This window comes from Homarus americanus, unplaced genomic scaffold (assembly GCF_018991925.1).
Source record: "Homarus americanus isolate GMGI-L3 unplaced genomic scaffold, GMGI_Hamer_2.0 scaffold60559, whole genome shotgun sequence".
Classification (NCBI taxonomy): Eukaryota; Metazoa; Arthropoda; class Malacostraca; order Decapoda; family Nephropidae; genus Homarus; species Homarus americanus.
The window spans coordinates 354741-375222 of NW_024752976.1; the positions used below are offsets into that span (position 1 = coordinate 354741).

General features: G+C 38.3%; 1 protein-coding gene across 4 annotated transcripts in view; it reads right to left on the bottom strand.

The window, feature by feature from the left end:
• Positions 1 to 10163, bottom strand: part of LOC121855239 (pre-mRNA-processing factor 40 homolog A-like) — a 46599-nt gene extending 36436 nt beyond the window's left edge. For 3 of the 4 annotated variants that reach the window (XM_042350125.1, XM_042350124.1, XM_042350123.1), the window contains exons 1-7: positions 10014 to 10163; positions 5905 to 6112; positions 5182 to 5398; positions 4647 to 4776; positions 3709 to 3854; positions 3027 to 3136; positions 2274 to 2333 (exon numbers count right to left, since the gene is read on the bottom strand). In XM_042350125.1, coding sequence (XP_042206059.1) covers positions 2274 to 2333; positions 3027 to 3136; positions 3709 to 3854; positions 4647 to 4776; positions 5182 to 5398; positions 5905 to 6112; positions 10014 to 10016 — 874 coding nt within the window. In that variant the 5' untranslated portion in view covers positions 10017 to 10163. The remainder of the gene's footprint in view (positions 1 to 2273; positions 2334 to 3026; positions 3137 to 3708; positions 3855 to 4646; positions 4777 to 5181; positions 5399 to 5904; positions 6113 to 10013) is intronic. The other variant, XM_042350126.1, reaches the window with a different exon arrangement.
• Positions 10164 to 20482: the final 10319 nt, after the last annotated feature.

Below are 20482 nucleotides of genomic sequence, written 5' to 3' on the forward strand. Positions count from 1 at the left end.
GTGTGTGTGTAGACACACACACACAAAACACACAAAAATAAATGATAATTGGAAAATCCTCTCACAAATAATCAGTCCGTGCTTTATTACTTTATTAATAAAGCACGGAATTCAGGGTAGACTGTCACATTTTTAATAAATTTGTTTCTGATTATTTGTGAGAGTATTTTCCTATTATTATTTATTTGTATGTGTTTTGTGTGTGTGTCTACACACACATATATACAATACAGGTAAAAGATATATTTGTCCTAAGGGCAAACCTAACCCCCACAAATAGGGGGGCCCCCTGTACAGTACAGTAAAGTATTATGTGACATCTTCTTTACTTCTTATGGACTTGTTTTGAGGGAAAAACCTCAAATGTCTAAAGTAGTCCAACCTGTGGTGATGAACATGTGAGTAACAGACAACAAGCTCACCATAACAATCCTTCAGTTTAATAATGTAACATCACACAAAATATAGAAAAGTTTTCATCAATATCTATTTTTATAAAAATAATAATAATAATAATAATAAAAAGGCAAGAATTTTACCCACTATAATTGTTTTTACTTTAAATACGTGAAGGTCCCATATGAGAAAAAGTACAGCATAGTACAGTATAGTAAAGTACAGTATAGTACAGTACAGTATTGTACAGTACAGTACAATACAGTATAGTACAGTACAGTACAGTACAGTACAGTATACCGCAATATAGTACAATATAGTACAGTACAGTATAGTACAGTATAGTACAGCATAGTATAGTACAGTATAGTACAGCATAGTATAGTATAGTACAGTATAGTACAGCATAGTATAGTATAGTATAGTATAGTACAGTACAGTACAGTACAGTACAATATAGCACAGTACATATATCAAACAATATATATTACATGTAACAAATGTTAACTCAAACCAGAAAGAAGGAAGACTACATATATATATATATATATATATATATATATATATATATATATATATATATATATATATATATATATATATATATATATATATATATATATATATATATATATATATATATATATATATATTCTTAAAATAATAAGTATATTCATGCTGGTTAGAAAAACAAAAAGCAGATTAAAACAAGGTGAGTAAAAGTTTAACTTATGAGCATAACAAGAAATGTAAGAGAACATATTAAGTTAGTTGTGGGTAGTGTGTGAACCAAACTTTCTATTTACTGTACAATGCCTGGTACTGTATTCCAAATATTATTTACTAATGAAACATTGTACAGTACAGTACAGCACATAGAACGCAGAAATATTTGTGCTCTAAAAGTTAAAGAACAGTAACAGATTTAAGTGTGACACATACATGCCTGTTAGACAAAGTGCATCAGTGTTCACTATGACAAACCCTTCACTTACAATAAGCACCACAAGAGTAAAGGACCTCTGTATGTAACTGCCGCTTCTGCCCGCCCAAAGGGGAAAGTCTGTGAACATTTGTGGCCTTCTTCTGTGTCATAGAATGTGTTCCTTTACTTGTATTTGCTTACAAATGAGTTTTCTGATATATTATTACAAAAAGAAAAAGAACACCCAAGACCTACACTGCCATGTGAACTGCAGTTAATCTCTCCCACCTGTCATCAACACATATACTGTGTTAACTCACTACCCAAGAGAACGGGAAGCTCTGGCATACTATTTATGCCGCAACACAAGGAAATTTGTTTACATATTTTTAAGATGGATGACAATAATCTTGGTATTGCATCGTTGGTGTTGCAAAAGTATTACCAGTTTCACGTTGCATCTGAACCACTAAAATGACCCACTAAATTTTGGTGACAACTGTGTAATGGGAAGGTCTAAACCCCGAGTATGCTTAACTTCTTTTGTTAGGATAGAATCAGTTTCTCTTTCGAGATCTATTACAAATTTGCTCTTTGATTCCCTTTTAACAGCATTTAAATCCCCCCTTTTCTTAACAGGGAGGATTTGTGATAATAAAATCATATCATTAATCAAATACAAAGAAACTTGACAAAGATATCACCAATACAGTAAAGTTATGTGAGAGTTTCTGTACATCTATTATTAGTAACAGCTTTAATAACACTACACAAATTCCTAATCAAAAGTTTTCCCCAAATTTATTCAAACACAACTAGTAAAATTGTTGACTGATTTAGAGTGAGTGGGTTAATTCATCGCACAAATTTAGACAAAGAAGAGTTAAATTATCACACACTACCCATCAAGAAACAGTAATAATGAACAACATAAACAAGTGGGTCACAGCACCTAAAACAGCAGGTTTACCAAGCTCTTCTTTTTCCTGTGGGCCGGACTTCTTCTCTGGGGCTTGAAACAAGAAAGATCTTGCATGAAGTTACTCTTCATTTAGTTACAATTTCTAACTCAAAACACTTACTCTCCCTGACATACACCACCAATAACACACTCTCCCTGACATACACCACCAATAACACACTCTCCCTGACATACACCACCAATAACACACTCTCCCTGACATACACCACCAATAACACACTCTCCCTGACATACACCACCAATAACACACACTCCCTGACATACACCACCAATAACACACTCTCCCTGACATACACCACCAATAACACACTCTCCCTGACATACACCACCAATAACACACTCTCCCTGACATACACCACCAATAACACTCTCTCCCTGACATACACCACCAATAACACACTCTCCCTGACATACAGAACTACACATATAATTTCCACAATATGGGTTACAGTGTTCTCTAACTGCCTCACAGGAAGTAGCAGCCCTGTCTTGCCAGCTACAGTAAATGGTTTGCTTGGAATTCCTACATACAGTACTGTATAATGCCAGTTCCCACTCTGTAAAACTGGGCTGGTAATGGGAAAGTCATCCAGACATAGAACTTAAAGCTTTAACTATACATTCTTATTAAAATTATATATTTTTTCATAAAGGCCATTTTAACTGAACAGCTCTATAAAAAATTATAAAAATACTAATGTTATTAAACCTCATGTGCCTCACCTTTATTTGAGGCAGGAACTTGGATGGCAGCGAGAGTGGCTGCCATGGCTTGGTCCATAGCAGAGGTTGGTTTTTTGTCCTGTGGGACACTTTTAGTACTTGTTTTACTCCTAAAAAAAAAAACATGAAAATTTTACTTAAAGGGTTAAAGACACTTTTCTAACTTACAAAAATTATAAGTTTAAACATGAGGCTACAAAGAGCTAGACATAATGATAACAATGCAACAAGAGTTCCTATGAGGCTATAAAGAGCTAGACATAATGATAACAATGCAACAAGAGTTCCTATGAGGCTATAAAGAGCTAGACATAATGATAACAATGCAACAAGAGTTCCTATGAGGCTATAAAGAGCTAGACATAATGATAACAATGCAACAAGAGTTCCTATGAGGCTATAAAGAGCTAGACATAATGATAACAATGCAACAAGAGTTCCTATGAGGCTATAAAGAGCTAGACATAATGATAACAATGCAACAAGAGTTCCTATGAGGCTATAAAGAGCTAGACATAATGATAACAATGCAACAAGAGTTTCTATGAGGCTATAAAGAGCTAGACATAATGGTAACATTCATAAGTCACTTCCAACAGCTTGAGTCATAAATCATACAGCTGTAGGGCATTATCTTACATAGCTACAAGTGGAATCCTAAAAGGCAATTTAAATTACTTACGCATTTTCTTCAGAGGAAATTTTTGTTTTGAGGTCCTCCAGCTCTTTGGGAACTGTCCAGCGTGACTCCTTTGTGTTAACATTGTGGTAATAAGTCTTTCCACTTTCTGACTTGTACTCTTTCCAGGGACACTGAGACAGTAACAACTGCAACAAACATCATACTTGTGTACAGTAAACATTAACAATTTGAGTACAGTATAGTATAGAAGCAGCAAAATTTACACCAACACTGACTGATGGTAATAACTTTCATGATGTACAGTTGGGGTAAAAAGTTCACTCCCTCCCAAATTGAAGCAGGCATTGACCCCAAATGAGATAAAATAACGCAACTGCACCAGATGACAGTCAGGTTAATTCAGTTCGGAGAATCATTCCTGTGACTCAGTTTCACTGCTGGGAGAAAACTTTTGGCTGCAACTGTACCATAGTTTAAGTGATATTGAAATAATTATACAGTATATCAAGTCTCTAGTTCAATCAAGATGCTTGCTGTAGGAGTTAAATTGGTCATGCTTATGATCACATGTAAAGTAAAAAATTAATAGGAATATTAAGTAAAAGGAATGGTTATTCTGTAGATATGGCTCATAGGTCACGTACCTTCACAAAATTAGTGTTCCTCTCTTTTTTTCCCTTTTCACTTGAAGGAATTATGACAAAATAAGGAAGATGGTAGAGAAAGTAACACCAAAGTAAAGAGTGAGTTTAATAATCCAGGAGCAGAAAGCCAGATGCTACACAGTTGCAACGAGAACTTAATCAACATCCATATATCAATTAAATTCTCTTGCACAGTGATCAGTATTCAGAATCTGGTCTTCCATACACAAATTTTAAACGGACTTTCTCCTCGAATGTCAACTTTTCTACATTACCTTTGCTTTGGTGGTCAACTTATGAGATCCTGTTGAGAGGAGACAATGAATGACTCACCTCAGCCGATGTTTTAAGTTCATCAGGTTTCTCCCAGGACGATTGTCTGGTCAGTGTATTGTAGAAATAAACCCTTCCATCTGGAGCCTTGTGTTCTGTCCACACACTCTTCTTGTCCTTGGTCGGTGAACTGAAAATTTTCCATTGGATAATATTTGTTCTACTCTGCATATTATAACACAATACTATAGTCATTCAACTCTTCATTAACAGTGAACCCATTAGCACTATGGTATATACCTGACTACATAACATGAACACCCTCTCAAGATAAACCCATCTCTTAAATTACAACAGTACTGCACAGTACACTACACAAAACATACACTAAGTGCTGTCTATGTTCCTCACCACACCCATCCCTATTGTTTTTATAAAGAATTATTTTTTTCAAATCCTGTGAAGTTATTCAACTCTGGTGCTGTTAATATATGACAGCTACTGTGTGGTAACTCATACACAGTTTGACTTTCTCACAGGAAGTCTGCAACAAGAAATCCTTGGTAAAGTACAAATTCACCATAAATTGACTTACCCAGCCTCAGGCTTGACTGGAGGGGCACTGGGGGCGGAGGTAGGCAGGGCAGGAGATGGGGTACCAGGCATGGCTATGTTGGCAGGTGAGGGACTTGCTGAAGTGGCTGGGCCTGGAGTGGTCGCTGGAGATACTACTTGAATGGCAGCAGGAGAATTGCTGGCTGGAGGAGTATTGAGCTGAGGACCAGCAGAGATCACTGCACCACTACCTTCACCTGAAATATCACACCATCATAACATTAAATTTATAAATTGATTTCTTCTCAAACCCATTAGCTCTAGTCACCAAGGAGAACAACTTGTTACACAGCCCCTTTGACTATGCCTTTATTTATCTTCAACATTCAACACAAGTTCCAAACAACCAAAACATCTCAGTGAACACCTTCAGCCAACACCTCTTCCTCACATTTAGGCTCACAAAAAACAACACTTTTTAATTTATAAATTGACAAGTCTGTGCCAGTAAGTTCACAAGCACATAGTAATCGGAAAGGAACAAACTTTACAACCATACACGTAACCTTACACACTCCACAACTCACCACCTCCACTCACTAAAACTATCATGACATTTTCAATTATTCTTCCGTGTTATATTCTATTCCAAATATTTAAATGCACTTAACCTTATTACCCAGGATTTCAAATGTCTAAATTTACCCCCAAGAGTTGTGAGTGATGTCTCTGAAGCAGACACTAGTAAAGTAACTTAATGTACCTGAAGGAGCCTGACCAAAGGAGCTCATAAAACCAGGAGGCGGAACATTGAACGCCGGTGGTGGTAATCCCGGCGGTGCTCCAGGGGGGATGAAACCCGGCGGTGGCAGACGAGGAGGCATACCTGGGCCCGGGGGAGGCATTCTGAACCCCATAGGGGGAGCACCATAACCTGGAGGGACATTCCCACCTGGTGGTCCTCCTCCACTCTGAAACACAAATATACTGTATTTAACACTAAAACATATCCAGATGTGAACACATGAACAACAATCACATAAATTGCATTGTAAAGTTGTGAACAAGACTAATTCACCTACAGGGAGGGAGTGTTAGCCGTGTCTGCCTCAAAATTAAACTAAAAAAATAAAATTGTGGCATGGAAGGAAAATAAAAGACTCTTAATGACCACCTCTATAAAACATTGTCAAGACTCCCCCTACCCCTACCTTCCAATGAACCACCGAGCCACCTCCCACCCTTCCTGCCTGCTGAATTCTTTTCCTCCACACTTGATTTCTGTTTATAATGTTCAGAAATAATAAGCAAACAATCTGACCAACTGTAGCTTTTACTGGGTAGTTATAATGTACATAATATCAATTACTGTATATGGATAACTGAAACATACCTCACTTTTTTAAAACAACCTCCAGAGATAAAAATCTGCCACAAACAACAGAGAATGTGCATGCAAGAGCAACTAATGATATACCTAACAGTAGCTAACTGCACATTAAGCTTAGGTTAGGTTGGTACAACATTTAAATGCTCATCCTACAACTTCTATTTGTTTGGGGTAAGCTTTTTCTTTAAGCAGTAAAGGGTTACCCAGACCAAGTGTAGGTTGAAAAAGATTAAGTTTGGTTAGTTCATATCATATATTACTGAAATTACCCACACAAAATTCATGTTTGTGGTGATGCCTGGGCTACTGCAGAAATCATTTCTGGATGCATGTAACATAAATCAACAAGACATAACTTTTCCAAAAATTAAGGAAAGACTGGTAGGTCGAGGTGAGGTTAGGCCAGGTGTAGGTGAGGTTAGGTTAGGCCAGGTGTAGGTGAGGTTAGGTTAGGCCAGGTGTAGGTGAGGTTAGGTTAGGCCAGGTGTAGATGAGGTGAGGTTAGGTCAGGTGTAGGTGAGGTGAGGTTAGGTTAGGCTAGGTGTAGGTGAGGTTATGTTTGCTGTAGTTGAGGTAAGACCAAGATGTCATGCAGTTACCGTAACAGTGGGGATCTGTGCAAATCCCATGTATTTTTTCTTTCCACATAATAGGTTCTTAAACCTACGGTATTCAATTTATAAATGATGGGGATAATATTGTCGGAATACAAACCCACATTGTGGGTTTTGATTAATTTCCAATACCTAGCATTGGTATGTTCATATACTTATTGTTTTTCCTCAAAGAGGAGAACTGAGAGGGAACTCATATTGTTTTTCAATGACATCATTATCATAGCATGTTTGGTTTCATATCACAAGTTATCTGTGCTTTTTTTTTATGGGGATTAGCCCACCCGGGCACAGGTCACTGACCCACAAAGGGGCCTAGGGGTCAAAAATGTAGTAGTAGTAGCAGTAATAATAATAATAATAATAATAATAATAATAATAATAATAATAATAATAATAGTAAAGAACCATAAAGAAATACAAAAATGAAAAAAAAAAAAATCAAGAGTGAGAAACAATATACCGTATGTATGTTGTGTTGTCAAAGTAAGAGAAATAATTGAGACCCTGCAATTGTGTGTAAATGAAGCAGAAAGTCAGATCAGCAACCTGGGACTTGGTCACAATTTTTGTGATGCCATATGGCAGCAGGGTCTACCATTAGACAATACACAGTACATTATGCTTCCAATATCTTCCCAGTCAGTAGTACCTCCCTGTTTGGTACCTGCCTACTACCTACAGAGTAAAGGAAGGCTATAGGCAGGAGAATAAATCGTGGTGAAGTTTACCTCCGAGATTATTATAAAGTATTGGCCAGTAGGGTTAAGAACCGAGATAAGAAAAGCAAAGAGGAATAATGAACTGAAGGTAGCAAAGGAGGCAAAGTCAAACCCCAAAGGATTCTTTTAAATTTATCAAACTAAGACACGAGACAAGATTGGACCAATACAGTCAGATACCGGCGGAGAAATGAGCAATAATCTGAACAGATATCTTTCAACAGTTTTCACCAACGAAAATTTAAACATGATACCCAAAGCACCGACTATATACAGAGATAGTGAAGAAAATAGATTAAGCGAGATAGTAGTGACTAGTAACGATCTTAGTAAGCAAATAGACAAGCTAAAGCCTAATAAGTCACCAGGTTCTGATGAGATATTTGCCAGAGTATTAAAGGAATGTAAGGAAGAGCTTAGTACGCCCTTAGCAAATTTGTTTAACATGTCCTTAAAAACGGGTGTAGTACCAGAATCTTGGAGGATAGCGAATGTAATACCGATTCTCAAGAAGGAAGACAGATCACTATTCTCTAACTACTGTCCAATCAGTTTAACATCAATTGTAGGCAAATTGCTAGAAGCAATAATCTCAAACTCTATTCAAAATCACCTGGAGAAGCACAAGTTGATCAATGATTCCCAACATGGGTTCACAAGTGGGCACTCACGTTTGACTAATCTATTAACATTCTTTTTGTCTGTTTTCGAATTAGTGGACGATGGCCACGATTATGATGTGGTATACCTCAACTTTAGCAAAGTCTTCGACAGAATCCCCCATGAAAGAATAATACAAAAAGTGGTGGCTCACAGCGTTGGAGTTATTCTAAAATGGATTAAGGCGTGGTTACAGGACAGGTAACAGCGAGTGAGCATTAACGGCACTAAATCCGATTGGAGCATCGTCACTAGTGGAGTTCCCCAAGGCTCAGTACGTGGACCATTATTATTTATTATATACATAGACGACATAGATATCGGTGTAGACAGCAACATAAGTAAATCGGCTGATGACACTAAAATAGGGCGTGTAATTTAATCTGACGAGGACTCCGCAAAACTACAGGAAGATCTAAACAAATTTTTTGAATGGTCTGAAAAATGGCAGATGAAATTTAATGCGGACAATTGTAAAGTACTTGGTCTAGATGTAAATAGAGAAACCAGATATCAGATGAACAACGTTGTTATAGAGAAATCCAACTGTGAGAAAGATTTAGGAGTATTGATAAGTAGGAATCTTAAACCAAGTAAACAGTGTGTATTTGCTTGAAACAAGGATAATAAAGTACTTGGGTTCATACAAAGGTGTGTTAGTTACAAGACTAGCTAAGTTATCCTAAAACTATATTATTTATTTTTGTCAGACCTCACTTGGATTACCCAATTTAGTTCTGGTCACCATACTACAGAATGGATATAGAACCTCTAGAAAGAATTCAGAGGAGAATGACAAGACTAATCCCAGGAATTAGGAACCTTGAGTACAGAGACAGGTTAAAGCCTCTAAATTTGCACTCCCTCGAGAGACGTAGAGTGAGGGGCGATATGATCGAGGTGTATAAATGGAAGTCAGGGCTAAACAAAGGTACTCAAACTATCCAACCAGAAGTGAACGCGTAGCAATGGTTTTAAATTAGACAAATTTAGATTTAGGCCTGAGATAGGTAAACATTGGTTTGGAAATGTAGAAGTGGACATGTGGAACAAGTTACCAAACATCATCATTAACTGGAATACGTTGGATAGCTTCAAACATAGGCTGGATGGATATATGAGCGATAGGGGCTGGGAGTAAATGGGACTGCCAATAGGCCCGCTGCAGTTTCCTCCATTGTTATGTTATCTTGATACCTATGCCAGGAACCCAAGGATAATCCTTGCTGGGAACCTGTGCACCTTAAATACTTTATCCAGCCTATTACTGCATCCAAATGCACAACATCCCAGCATTATGTTAAGAAAACTCACCTATCCGTCCCCAAATCATATCAAAATATACAGGAAAAACAAACTTTTGTGTATAGTCGTGTTCATTAACCGAGGTAGACAACAGACGCCGCCTCTAACACAGTAGCCTCAGCAATATATTATACATTAATCACAAGTACTTTATGAGGCAGCAGTAACGGTAAGTACTGACCATTGTCACCTAATATAAGGGAGCAGCGTGAAGACCTTCCTCAAGCCTCTACCTCAACACAAACAACTCCCGTTCACAAACTCTTATTATTGAGTCAATATTGACCCTTAAAAATTCCTCTTTTCAATAAATATTGAATATTTACAGCAACAAGTTTTATAATATGATTTTGAGTAAAAACTGCAGCATAATTCTGGATTATATAATGCACTACACGCTGTATGGTCTTTTGTGAACGCGTAGCTTTACTTTATTATTTTATCACCTGCTGGTCAACTATTGGTTAGTTTTAAACTTTAACTTAACTTTACCATCTTCTTTTAACTCGTGTATTTTTTTTCTGTGTCTTTATTCCTCTTGTTCTTAACGTCTCCCCAGATTCACTAACACCAAAGACTATAATAAGAAGACAGGAAAGAAAGGCGAAAACCCCGTAAAGCATATAGTTGGCCGCGGGCTCAACAGGTGGCGGTATGTGCATGGCGCGGCGTCACCATCACCTGTGTGGTACACAGATCACCCTGAGCTTGTGTTTAACGTTTTCACTTTGTTATATACCATTGATCATATAGAATTTACTGTGTGATATTGTATATGTGTGTGTATGTGTACACATTAAGAACGTCAAGGTAATAATATTTTCTAGAAGTCTTTGCCTTGACGTTCTTAATGTGTACACATGCACACACACACACACATACACATACGCTGGTTACCATGGAAACATGAATACGTTACCCTCTTGCGCCCAGTTTCTAGTTTGCCGCGTTGCCAGCAGATGGCGTTGATCAGAGCTCTATTTTAGTGGCTCATGCTTTTTGTTATCGGTAGAGGTAGATGCTTTCCCGTCTTTCTTATTATAGTCTTTGACTAACACAGCTGAGATACAACGTTCATAACTACCACGATCTTTTATTTATTAGAATTTTCATTTTCGCGTAATAATTTTTTTTTAATTTCCTTGCGATTTATTTTTACAAACGAGTTACAAAAAACAAAACAATAGGGAGATCTTATAAGGCCACTAGCCACCTTTTGTCAGCGTTGACCGCCTCTAGTGGCCACTAGTGACTGCGGCCGGCCCCGGGGTACAGGGCCGGCCCCGGGGTACAGGGCCGACCTCAGGGTACAGGGCCGACCTCAGGGTACTGGACTTATCCAAGATCTCTCATTTCCAAAGCGGAATAAATGTCAAATACGTGACCGACCGTCTGACGAGCCATCAGTGACGAAGAGGATAAAGGATATAATGGAAGCAGCTTTGGCGTAGATGAGAGTGAAGGATACAGTGACCTGTGAGTGAAGGATACAGTGACCTGTGAACAATGTTTTAGTGGTGAACAGAAAGTTGGAAATGTAAAATATTAGTTATTGTGTTGTGATCTCGCAGTTACCAGCTCCTCACTGAAATGAGTCTTGACTTCTCGACAATAAAGGTTAGTTTGATTTAGTACTGTAATAGATAACAATTAATAGATCTCAAGTTTTTCATATTGATATTGAAACAGTTTATTTAGCCAGAAAAATATGGATACTGTACTGAGTGAACAAATATTACACGGTTGGTGGACGAGTGTGACAGGCCTGGGGGGGGGCCATGGTCAGCAGATATTGTTCACAGTTATATTTCCCGCCTTTTCTGACAGCCGTGTAATACAGTATTTCACTGTGATTGTGATCTTTTAAAATGTTAGTTTTTGCATAATGTAAAAATAATAATAATAATAATACGTAATTTGTCTTAGTAACCCTTATTGTGAGTAAATATACGTTATCTTAAATGCGTCCTCCAAAAACATGAATTTGCTACCCGAATTTAAGAGTTAATTAATGTATAAGATTTCTTATAAACTTCCTACGCGCTCATGTTTGAACTAATAAATGTACGTATCTTTAAATAATTTAGCTAAATACAGTATATTTCTGGTCAGGAACGGTCATCCCAACAATTATGAATAAACTCATTTAGGAATACACCATTACTTCAGGACGAAATCGGACAGATTTGCAACAGCCAATCTCTTCGCAACTGGGAAAAACACACTTAAGATTTGTAAACATGTTTTACTAGGTGTATAAACATGTCTTACTTGGTGTGGTAGGTAGTAGGTAGTAGGCAGAAAAAAAAAGTATTAGGCAGGTACCAAACAGGGAGGTACTACTGCCTGGGAAGATATTGGAAGCATATTGTATTGTCTAATGGTAGACCCTGCTGCTAGATGGCAACACGAAATTGTGAACAAGTCCCAGGTTGCTGATTTGACTTTCTGCTTCATTTACACACAATTGCAGGGTTTCAATTGTTTCTCTTACTATTGACAACACAACATACATATAATGTTTCTCACTTTTGATTTGTTTTCATTTTTGTATTTCTTTGTGGTTCTTTGTTATTATTATTATAATTTTTATTTTATTTTATTTTCAATTTTGTATTTTATATTAAAATTGTATTTACTATGAATTATTATTATTATTATTATTATTATTATTATTATTATTATTATTATTATTATTATTATTATTATTATTATTATTATTATTATTATTATTATTATTATTATTATTATTATTATCATCATCATCTTCGCCCCCCAGGCCCCGATGTGGGTCAGTGATCGGGTGGGCTAATCCCCGTAAAAACCAAAACAAAGATGTTTCACTAGGGGTACAAAGATGTCTTTCTAAGTGTGCACAAAGACGTCCTACCTGGTATTGAAAGATACCTTGACAAATGAACTACGGTGATGCATTTGTCGATCGTTTAAGGGTTTTATGATAATAGTTAAGGGAGGGCAACTCATGATATGTTTTATTCTCTTATTTACCATTGTTATTGTTCGTGTTTTTCATAATTTCTTATTTTAGGTCTCGTCTTCACTTCTTTTATTCTTATTAGTGTACTGTACTTCTAATGAGAGATTATCATTAATATTTCTTTGTCTTTGTTATCATTTTATCAATTAATTCCTCGACAGGAGCTGCCATGCGCAGGCCAACCGGCCTATTGCAGAGTCATTATTTTCGTATGTTCTTATGTTCTTATTAATGTTATCACTTTTTTTTTCATTTGCCTCTGATAAACATTTTGTTTTCATCTTTCAATATTCATGGTCTTCAGCTGTACATTCTGAACACTCGTGGTCTTGAGGTATACACGCTGAACATTCATCGTCTTGAGGTGTACACGATGAACACTCATGGTCTTGAGGTGTACACGATGAACACTCATGGTCTTGAGGTGTACACGATGAACACTCATGGTCTTGAGGTATACACGATGAACACTCATGGTTCTCTTGTGTACACGCTGAACACTCATGGTTCTCTGGTGTACACACTGAACACTCATGGCTCTCTGGTGTACACGCTGAACACTCATGGCTCTCTGGTGTACACGCTGAACACTCATGGCTCTCTGGTGTACACGCTGAACACTCATGGTCTTGAGGTATACACGCTGAACATTCATCGTCTTGAGGTGTACACGATGAACACTCATGGTCTTGAGGTGTACACGATGAACACTCATGGTCTTGAGGTGTACACGATGAACACTCATGGTCTTGAGGTGTACACGCTGAACACTCATGGTCTTGAGGTTTACACGATGAACACTCATGGCTCTCTTGTGTACACGCTGAACACTCATGGTTCTCTGGTGTACACACTGAACACTCATGGCTCTCTGGTGTACACGCTGAACACTCATGGCTCTCTGGTGTACACGCTGAACACTCATGGCTCTCTGGTGTACACGCTGAACACTCATGGCTCTCTGGTGTACACACTGAACACTCATGGCTCTCTGGTGTACACGCTGAACACTCATGGCTCTCTGGTGTACACGCTGAACACTCATGGCTCTGGTGTACACGCTGAACAATAAGATATAGTAAGGTTAATAATAAGTCCTGTTTGCCTTTAATTGTTTTACTAATAACAAAAGAATCACACTTTGACGACATATACAAAGACTTGGTTCTGTATTGGTAACTGTACCGTAGCTTTAATGCACCTCGTACCACTGTACCACACTAGTACCACTGTATACCAGGTTAATATCCTCGTCACTCATAGGTAACATTGTAAGTATTGACAGTATCACGTGATCAGTAGCAGGAACTACTAGTACAACTGCACTATTGTACCAGGGTGATACGGTACCAATGAAATACACATCTCTCAGTGGTAAAACTGTCCCATTAGCAATATTGTTATATCACTAGTAACAATGTACTACTAGCAGTATTGTACCATTGCGTCAGACTAGTACCACTGTACCATATCCATCACTAACAGCAATGTAACACTAGTATCAATGTACCACTACTACTTTACCTTAATTGACACTGTAACAATAGAAACAATGTACCCAACCTTCACCTCATACAGTACTTTGCACCAGTGAAAAATAACAATTAATCTATTTATTTTTAACCCTGTCCTACGTTCCTCCAGCCTGATTTACGTTCAGCAATCCTGATTTCCGTTCATCAAGCCTGATTTACGTTCATCAAGCCTGACATACGTTCATCAAGCCTGATTTACGTTCATCAAGCCTGACATACGTTCATCAAGCCTGATTTACGTTCATCAAGCCTGACATACGTTCATCAAGCCTGATTTACGTTCCTCGAGCCTGACTTACGTTCCTCCAGCCTGATTTACGTTTCTCGTGCCTGATTTACGTTCCTCGAGTCTGATTTACATTCATTGAGTCTGATTTACGTTGCTGATGCTCACGTTACCTGACCATGACCCCGTTTTTAGTGCCTGGGACACTCCATGCAAATCTCTCTCTCTCTCTCTCTCTCTCTCTCTCTCTCTTTATATTTTTTTCTCCTTTCTCTCCCACTTTCTCTCTCTCTTTCTCTCTCTCTTTTCCCCCCTCTCTCCTTGTCTCTCTCTTTTTCCCTCCATCCCTCTTCTCTCTCTCCCTCTCTCCTTCTCTATGAATATACTGGTTTAACTAGTGCTAGTACCTAATAGCTTGTATGTCTTCCTAGTACAGATAGTTTGATTTCTTTAAGGTGGTTCCTGTCAAGGTGTCGGAACCTCACCCTGGTGGCTTTAGGTTAGGTTAGGTTAGGGTGAGTTGGTTAGGTTAGGTTAGGGTGAGTTGGTTAGGGTAGGTTAAGTTAAGTCACCTCAGGTTAGGGTAGGTTAAGTTAAGTCACCTCAGGTTAGGGTAGGTTAAGTTAAGTTACCTCAGGTTAGGGTAGGTTAAGTTAAGTCACCTCAGGTTAGGGTAGGTTAAGTTAAGTTACCTCAGGTTAGGGTAGGTTAAGTTAAGTTAGCTCAGGTTAGGGTAGGTTAGGTTAGGTTAGTGACCACCAGCCGTTAAAGTTCCGGCAACATAACATTATCCTCCATCACAAGTTAGTTCACTATGTCTACAAGTTATTCGCGTATGTAAATTTGTACAGCTTTTTATTGTAATTTTCAGCCTTACAAACGTGTAGTAAATCATTCACAAAATATATGGTGACATTTGATAATTTTCAGTCTTTTTGTATAGTATATTATGTATATGAAATAGGTAATTGTCAACATGTTAATGTATATAGTCTGACCCACTAAGAGTAGGAACCCGGTATATTATATTATATTATATTATATTATATTATATTATATTATATTATATTATATTATATTATATTATATTATATTATATTATATTATGACGAGATAGTGTAGCTCTGCCCGAGAGCCCGCACACACACACACACACACACACACACACACACACATAGGCTCTTACCATGGCGCCTCTCCTGACTGAAGACTCAACTATGTACTTGACTGGTTGACTTCAGCTCAAAACTACAATGAATTATTTAAAAAAAACAATAGCTGAAAAATTAGATTGAGACTCTCCTTAAGGTTTACTGATCAATGAACACTGTTAGAGATTCTTGCAAGAGATTATAAAGGTTAGTTTGTCTCCTAAGGGAACGTATCCACTTAAGGTAGAGGCTCAGTCAAATTTTGTCCCAATTTATTTCTTATTTTTGGTGTTTTAATGTTTAGTCAATTAGTTAATTTACTAATGTTGGATGTTTAGTTAGTAGAAGCTTCACTTGCATGAGCCTATGAAGATGTTGACCCGGGAACCTTGGTGGAGCCGCTCCATAGGCCAGGGTCACAAAAGTTGTTTACATTGAGAAAGCAGCAAAATGGTCACAGGGGCTGGAGCTTCCTTCTCCAGCTACAGTATATCAAGCGCTTAAGTACAGTATATTGTAATAAATCTCCACAGAGGACCAACTAAAAGTTTGTCTTCGCTAGTGTACAGAGGTTAAATATGAGTCACTAACCCGGCAACACACGCACACACAACTCTAAAAGTACCGTTTCTGGTTTTAAACTTTTAAAATGCCCAACTATTTCATATCTTCTAATATGTACACAATTAATTTCCTTATATAAGTATATTTATAAATAAATAAATAAATATATATATATATATATATATATATATATATATATATATATATATATATATATATATATATATATATATATATATATATATATATATATATATATATATAATGTTTTCACTTTCAATTTATCTCTAAAATACATCACCCACGCAGTACCTGTATTATGTATATAAATTTTGAAAATATTTAGTGTTGTGGTCTCAAGCGCTAGAAGAATGATTCCTCAACTCCAGGGATTCGTCAACAGTTGGCAACATTGACTCTTACTTCAATGTTAAGAGCAAGTGACCAATCAGACACTTATTCCCAATAGTAACGTCATCAGAATCTATAACTAGTCTCCAATCAGACGCTAACTCCATCCTAATAACGTCAGCAATATCAACAAGTAGCCAATCAGACATTTACACTTAATGACGTCATCAATGCCAGTAACAAGTGACCAGTCGGAGAATTACAATGAATATCCTCTAATTTTTTTTATTAACCAACGCTTAATTTCATAAAGGATATCCAGATTAGGAATACATTAATCTAGTCACATCCTGAAGTAACCTCAAACATCTCACAAAGACAGGCGAAGGATCCTATACTCCGTGTAGGTTGTGGCCGGTGCCATAGGATGTGACTGAGACCGTAGGATGTGTCAGCGACCATAATACTTGTGGTGGTAACTTTATGTTTTTATTATCACCAACACCTTTGACTACCTTGGCGGTGTTATGTCAGGGTTAGCACTTGACTTGTGTATTACTGGCAGGTACCTGGTGTTTACAGGCAACTACTTGGTGTTACAGGGAACTACCTGGTGTTGCAGGTCAAGAATGTGTAAAATCAAACATGAAAATTTTGATTCATATACGAACGTTGATCAATGACGTCACAGTTTACTCTGGTTGGCAAAACAAAACTTTTGTTGGAGAGTCATACTTAAGGGCCATTTAGGGCACTTGACGGACACTTGGGGGCCATTTGAGGGCCAAACTCTACTGGAACTCCTAAAATGTTATGCCAATTCATCAGTGATAACCCCCAGACATAGTTATTTTTTCATTAACATTGTAAGCATTAAGAAATATATGTATTTTTTTTCCTGTGTTGTTTATCTGGTAAAGTGAACGTCTGTTGGTGGAACAGGTAGACAGTAGGCTACACTATACCTTTAGCTGCGCCATAAAACAGCAGCCACTACAAACAGTCAACAAGGCCTTAGTGTTCCTCGATAATCTGCAAAGTTGTGCATACTGTAGGGAAGGTACACCGGTCGAACGTTCGCCAGCCTTCCCTCCATCCGGCAGTAATCCATTTGAGGACCGTACGCCACACTAACATTCGCCAGAGCCTCTATCGCGTGCGTCACTGTTTTATGACACGAACAATATATTATGTAAGATCAGCGGGAATATTTTATTTGCGTGTATAGTATCTGACGACGACAAACCTCTCCTCAACACCACCAAGATGACTGTCCACAAGAGACGAGTAACACTACAATAGGATCTACAGTATGTCTCTCAGTACTGTTATCTACATCAACAGCTAAAACTCTACACTTGGCGCTGACACGAGTTGTTATGTCAACAGCCAAAATAAATTTCCAGTTATGAAAATATTTGTCGTGTGGGACTACAGGCAGGGGGAGAGGACTCATCTAGCAAATAATTAACAAAATACAACATTGGTTTCCTAGGTTGGACGTCTTCTTTGTTATTGTTGACACCTGGAATGAGAAGATTTGGCAGAGTCTTAAGTGATCACAGGTTCAAGCTTCTCAAAACATCCTTGTGTTATTTCTCCTCCAAACCGTTGCCTCCTTAAAGCTTATATCCCCCAGCACTTCATATACAGTATAGGTATAGTGTACGCCCTAGCCTCCAACAGTTCATATACGGTATATGCCCTAGCCTAGACTAACACTCCCTCACAGAATGTTTTACCTATATATACGAGTATATCATTATATCTTCCTACAGTTAATATCATCTGGCCTCAGAGGTCTTCCGTGTGTGGTCAACACAATGCCTTAATGAAGAAATTTGACAACTTGTCTTAGCTTTCGTCTTCGCTGGAATTTGGGTTGTTTTAAGGTTCACATAAGTCTAATACTTCTCCGTCAACACAATTCATAACAGTGATAAACACGGGAAGAAACAAAAAATTCTGTACAAGTCTTAGTGAAAAAATCCGTGTAATAATAAAATTAATCACAATGGTTCCAAAAACAGTATTATGTCCACTCGGAGACCTCAACCTACGACACTAAGAGGGCGGGCGAAGAATGACCTCTTATCGCTACACCTATTAGTTCTTGATTGGCATCTGACGGCCAAATGGATCCCAAATTCTGAGTCGGGATAACCAATCACATGCTTACATGAGAGAACATGGGCGGGGCTTATTTGATCTTACCATAATGAACAAACTTTAGTTCTTTAGTTAAGGGGAGAATTAACGTGCGGATGTTTGAGCCTTAAGTCACGAAGGGTAGAGCGAGAGGCGATGAGTTACTTGTTTCCTCAAGTAACAGAGAGAGAGAGAGAGTACAGTATTGTATTATTAACTATGGTTTATATGACAGTCGCGTCTCACTCCACCTTCTAGGTAATACTGAAAGAATTAAGGCTCGTAGCACAAAAGCATCTCCAGCACCAGCTGTCATCAACGCTTGGTAGTCTCCTTCACCCCACAGTGACAAGCTGATGCCAGCTGTCTGTCTGTGTGTCTACAGACACTGACGCTCGATATTTTCATGCAACGAAGAATCTTACTTTGAGCCAAGTTAAAGAACTAGTGGAGGGGGGGGGGGCAGCAGAGGCGTGGGGCCACAAGGGAGAGGCAATAAAAACAAAATCAGCGTGTACACATGGATGTGCGCACACCCATGCCCGCATACACATGGGTTCTGTCAACTCATGGGTGGGCGGGTGACACAACGACCACCCTATTACTGTATACCTCAAGCTCGTCCTCTTCACCACCGCATATACCTGAATCGTGCGCACTTACAGTGATTTATTTGCATATATATATATATATATATATATATATATATATATATATATATATATATATATATATATATATATATATATATATATATATATATATATATATATATATATGTATGTATATATATATGTATAATATGCCATTATCATCGTTCTCTTTTAAAAATACTTGTAAAAATGTCTTCAACACACTGTACTGTACAGCCTCACCGACCAACATCATCCCATATAGTCTTGAAGAGCGTCCTCCTCGGGGAGTGACGTCATCGTTGTGTGATCATCTTGCATCTCTCACGTTTTTGCTCCTTTGATATAGAAACAAGTTGTTCCTGCCACTTATCCTGCCACCACTGTTCCTGCCACTTATCCTGTCACCACTGCTCCTGCCACTTATCCTGCCACCACTGCCTGCTACTTATCCTGCCACCACTGTTCCTGCCAACTTATCCTGCCACCACTGTTCCTGCCACTTATCCTGCCACCACTGTTCCTGCTACTTATCCTGCCACCACTGTTCCTGCCAACTTATCCTGCCACCACTGTTCCTGCCACCACTGTTCCTGCTACTTATCCTGCCACCACCGTTCCTGCCACTTATATCCTGCCACCACTGTTCGCCACTTATCCTGCCACCACTGTTCCTGCCACTCATCCTGCCACCACTGTTCCTGCCACTTATCCTGCCACCACTGTTCCTGCCACTTATCCTGCCACCACTACTTATCCTGCCACCACTGTTCCTGCTACTTATCCTGCCACCACTGTTCCTGCCACTTATCCTGCCACCACTGTTCCTGCCACTTATCCTGCCACCACTGTTCCTGCCACTTATCCTGCCACCACTGTTCCTGCCACTTATTCTGCCACCACTGTTCCTGCCACTTATTCTGCCACCACTGTTCCTGCCACTTATCCTGCCACCACTGTTCCTGCACTTATCCTGCCACCACTGTTCCTGCCACTTATTCCTGCCACACTGTTCCTGCCACTTATCCTGGTGATTTTATGGTGG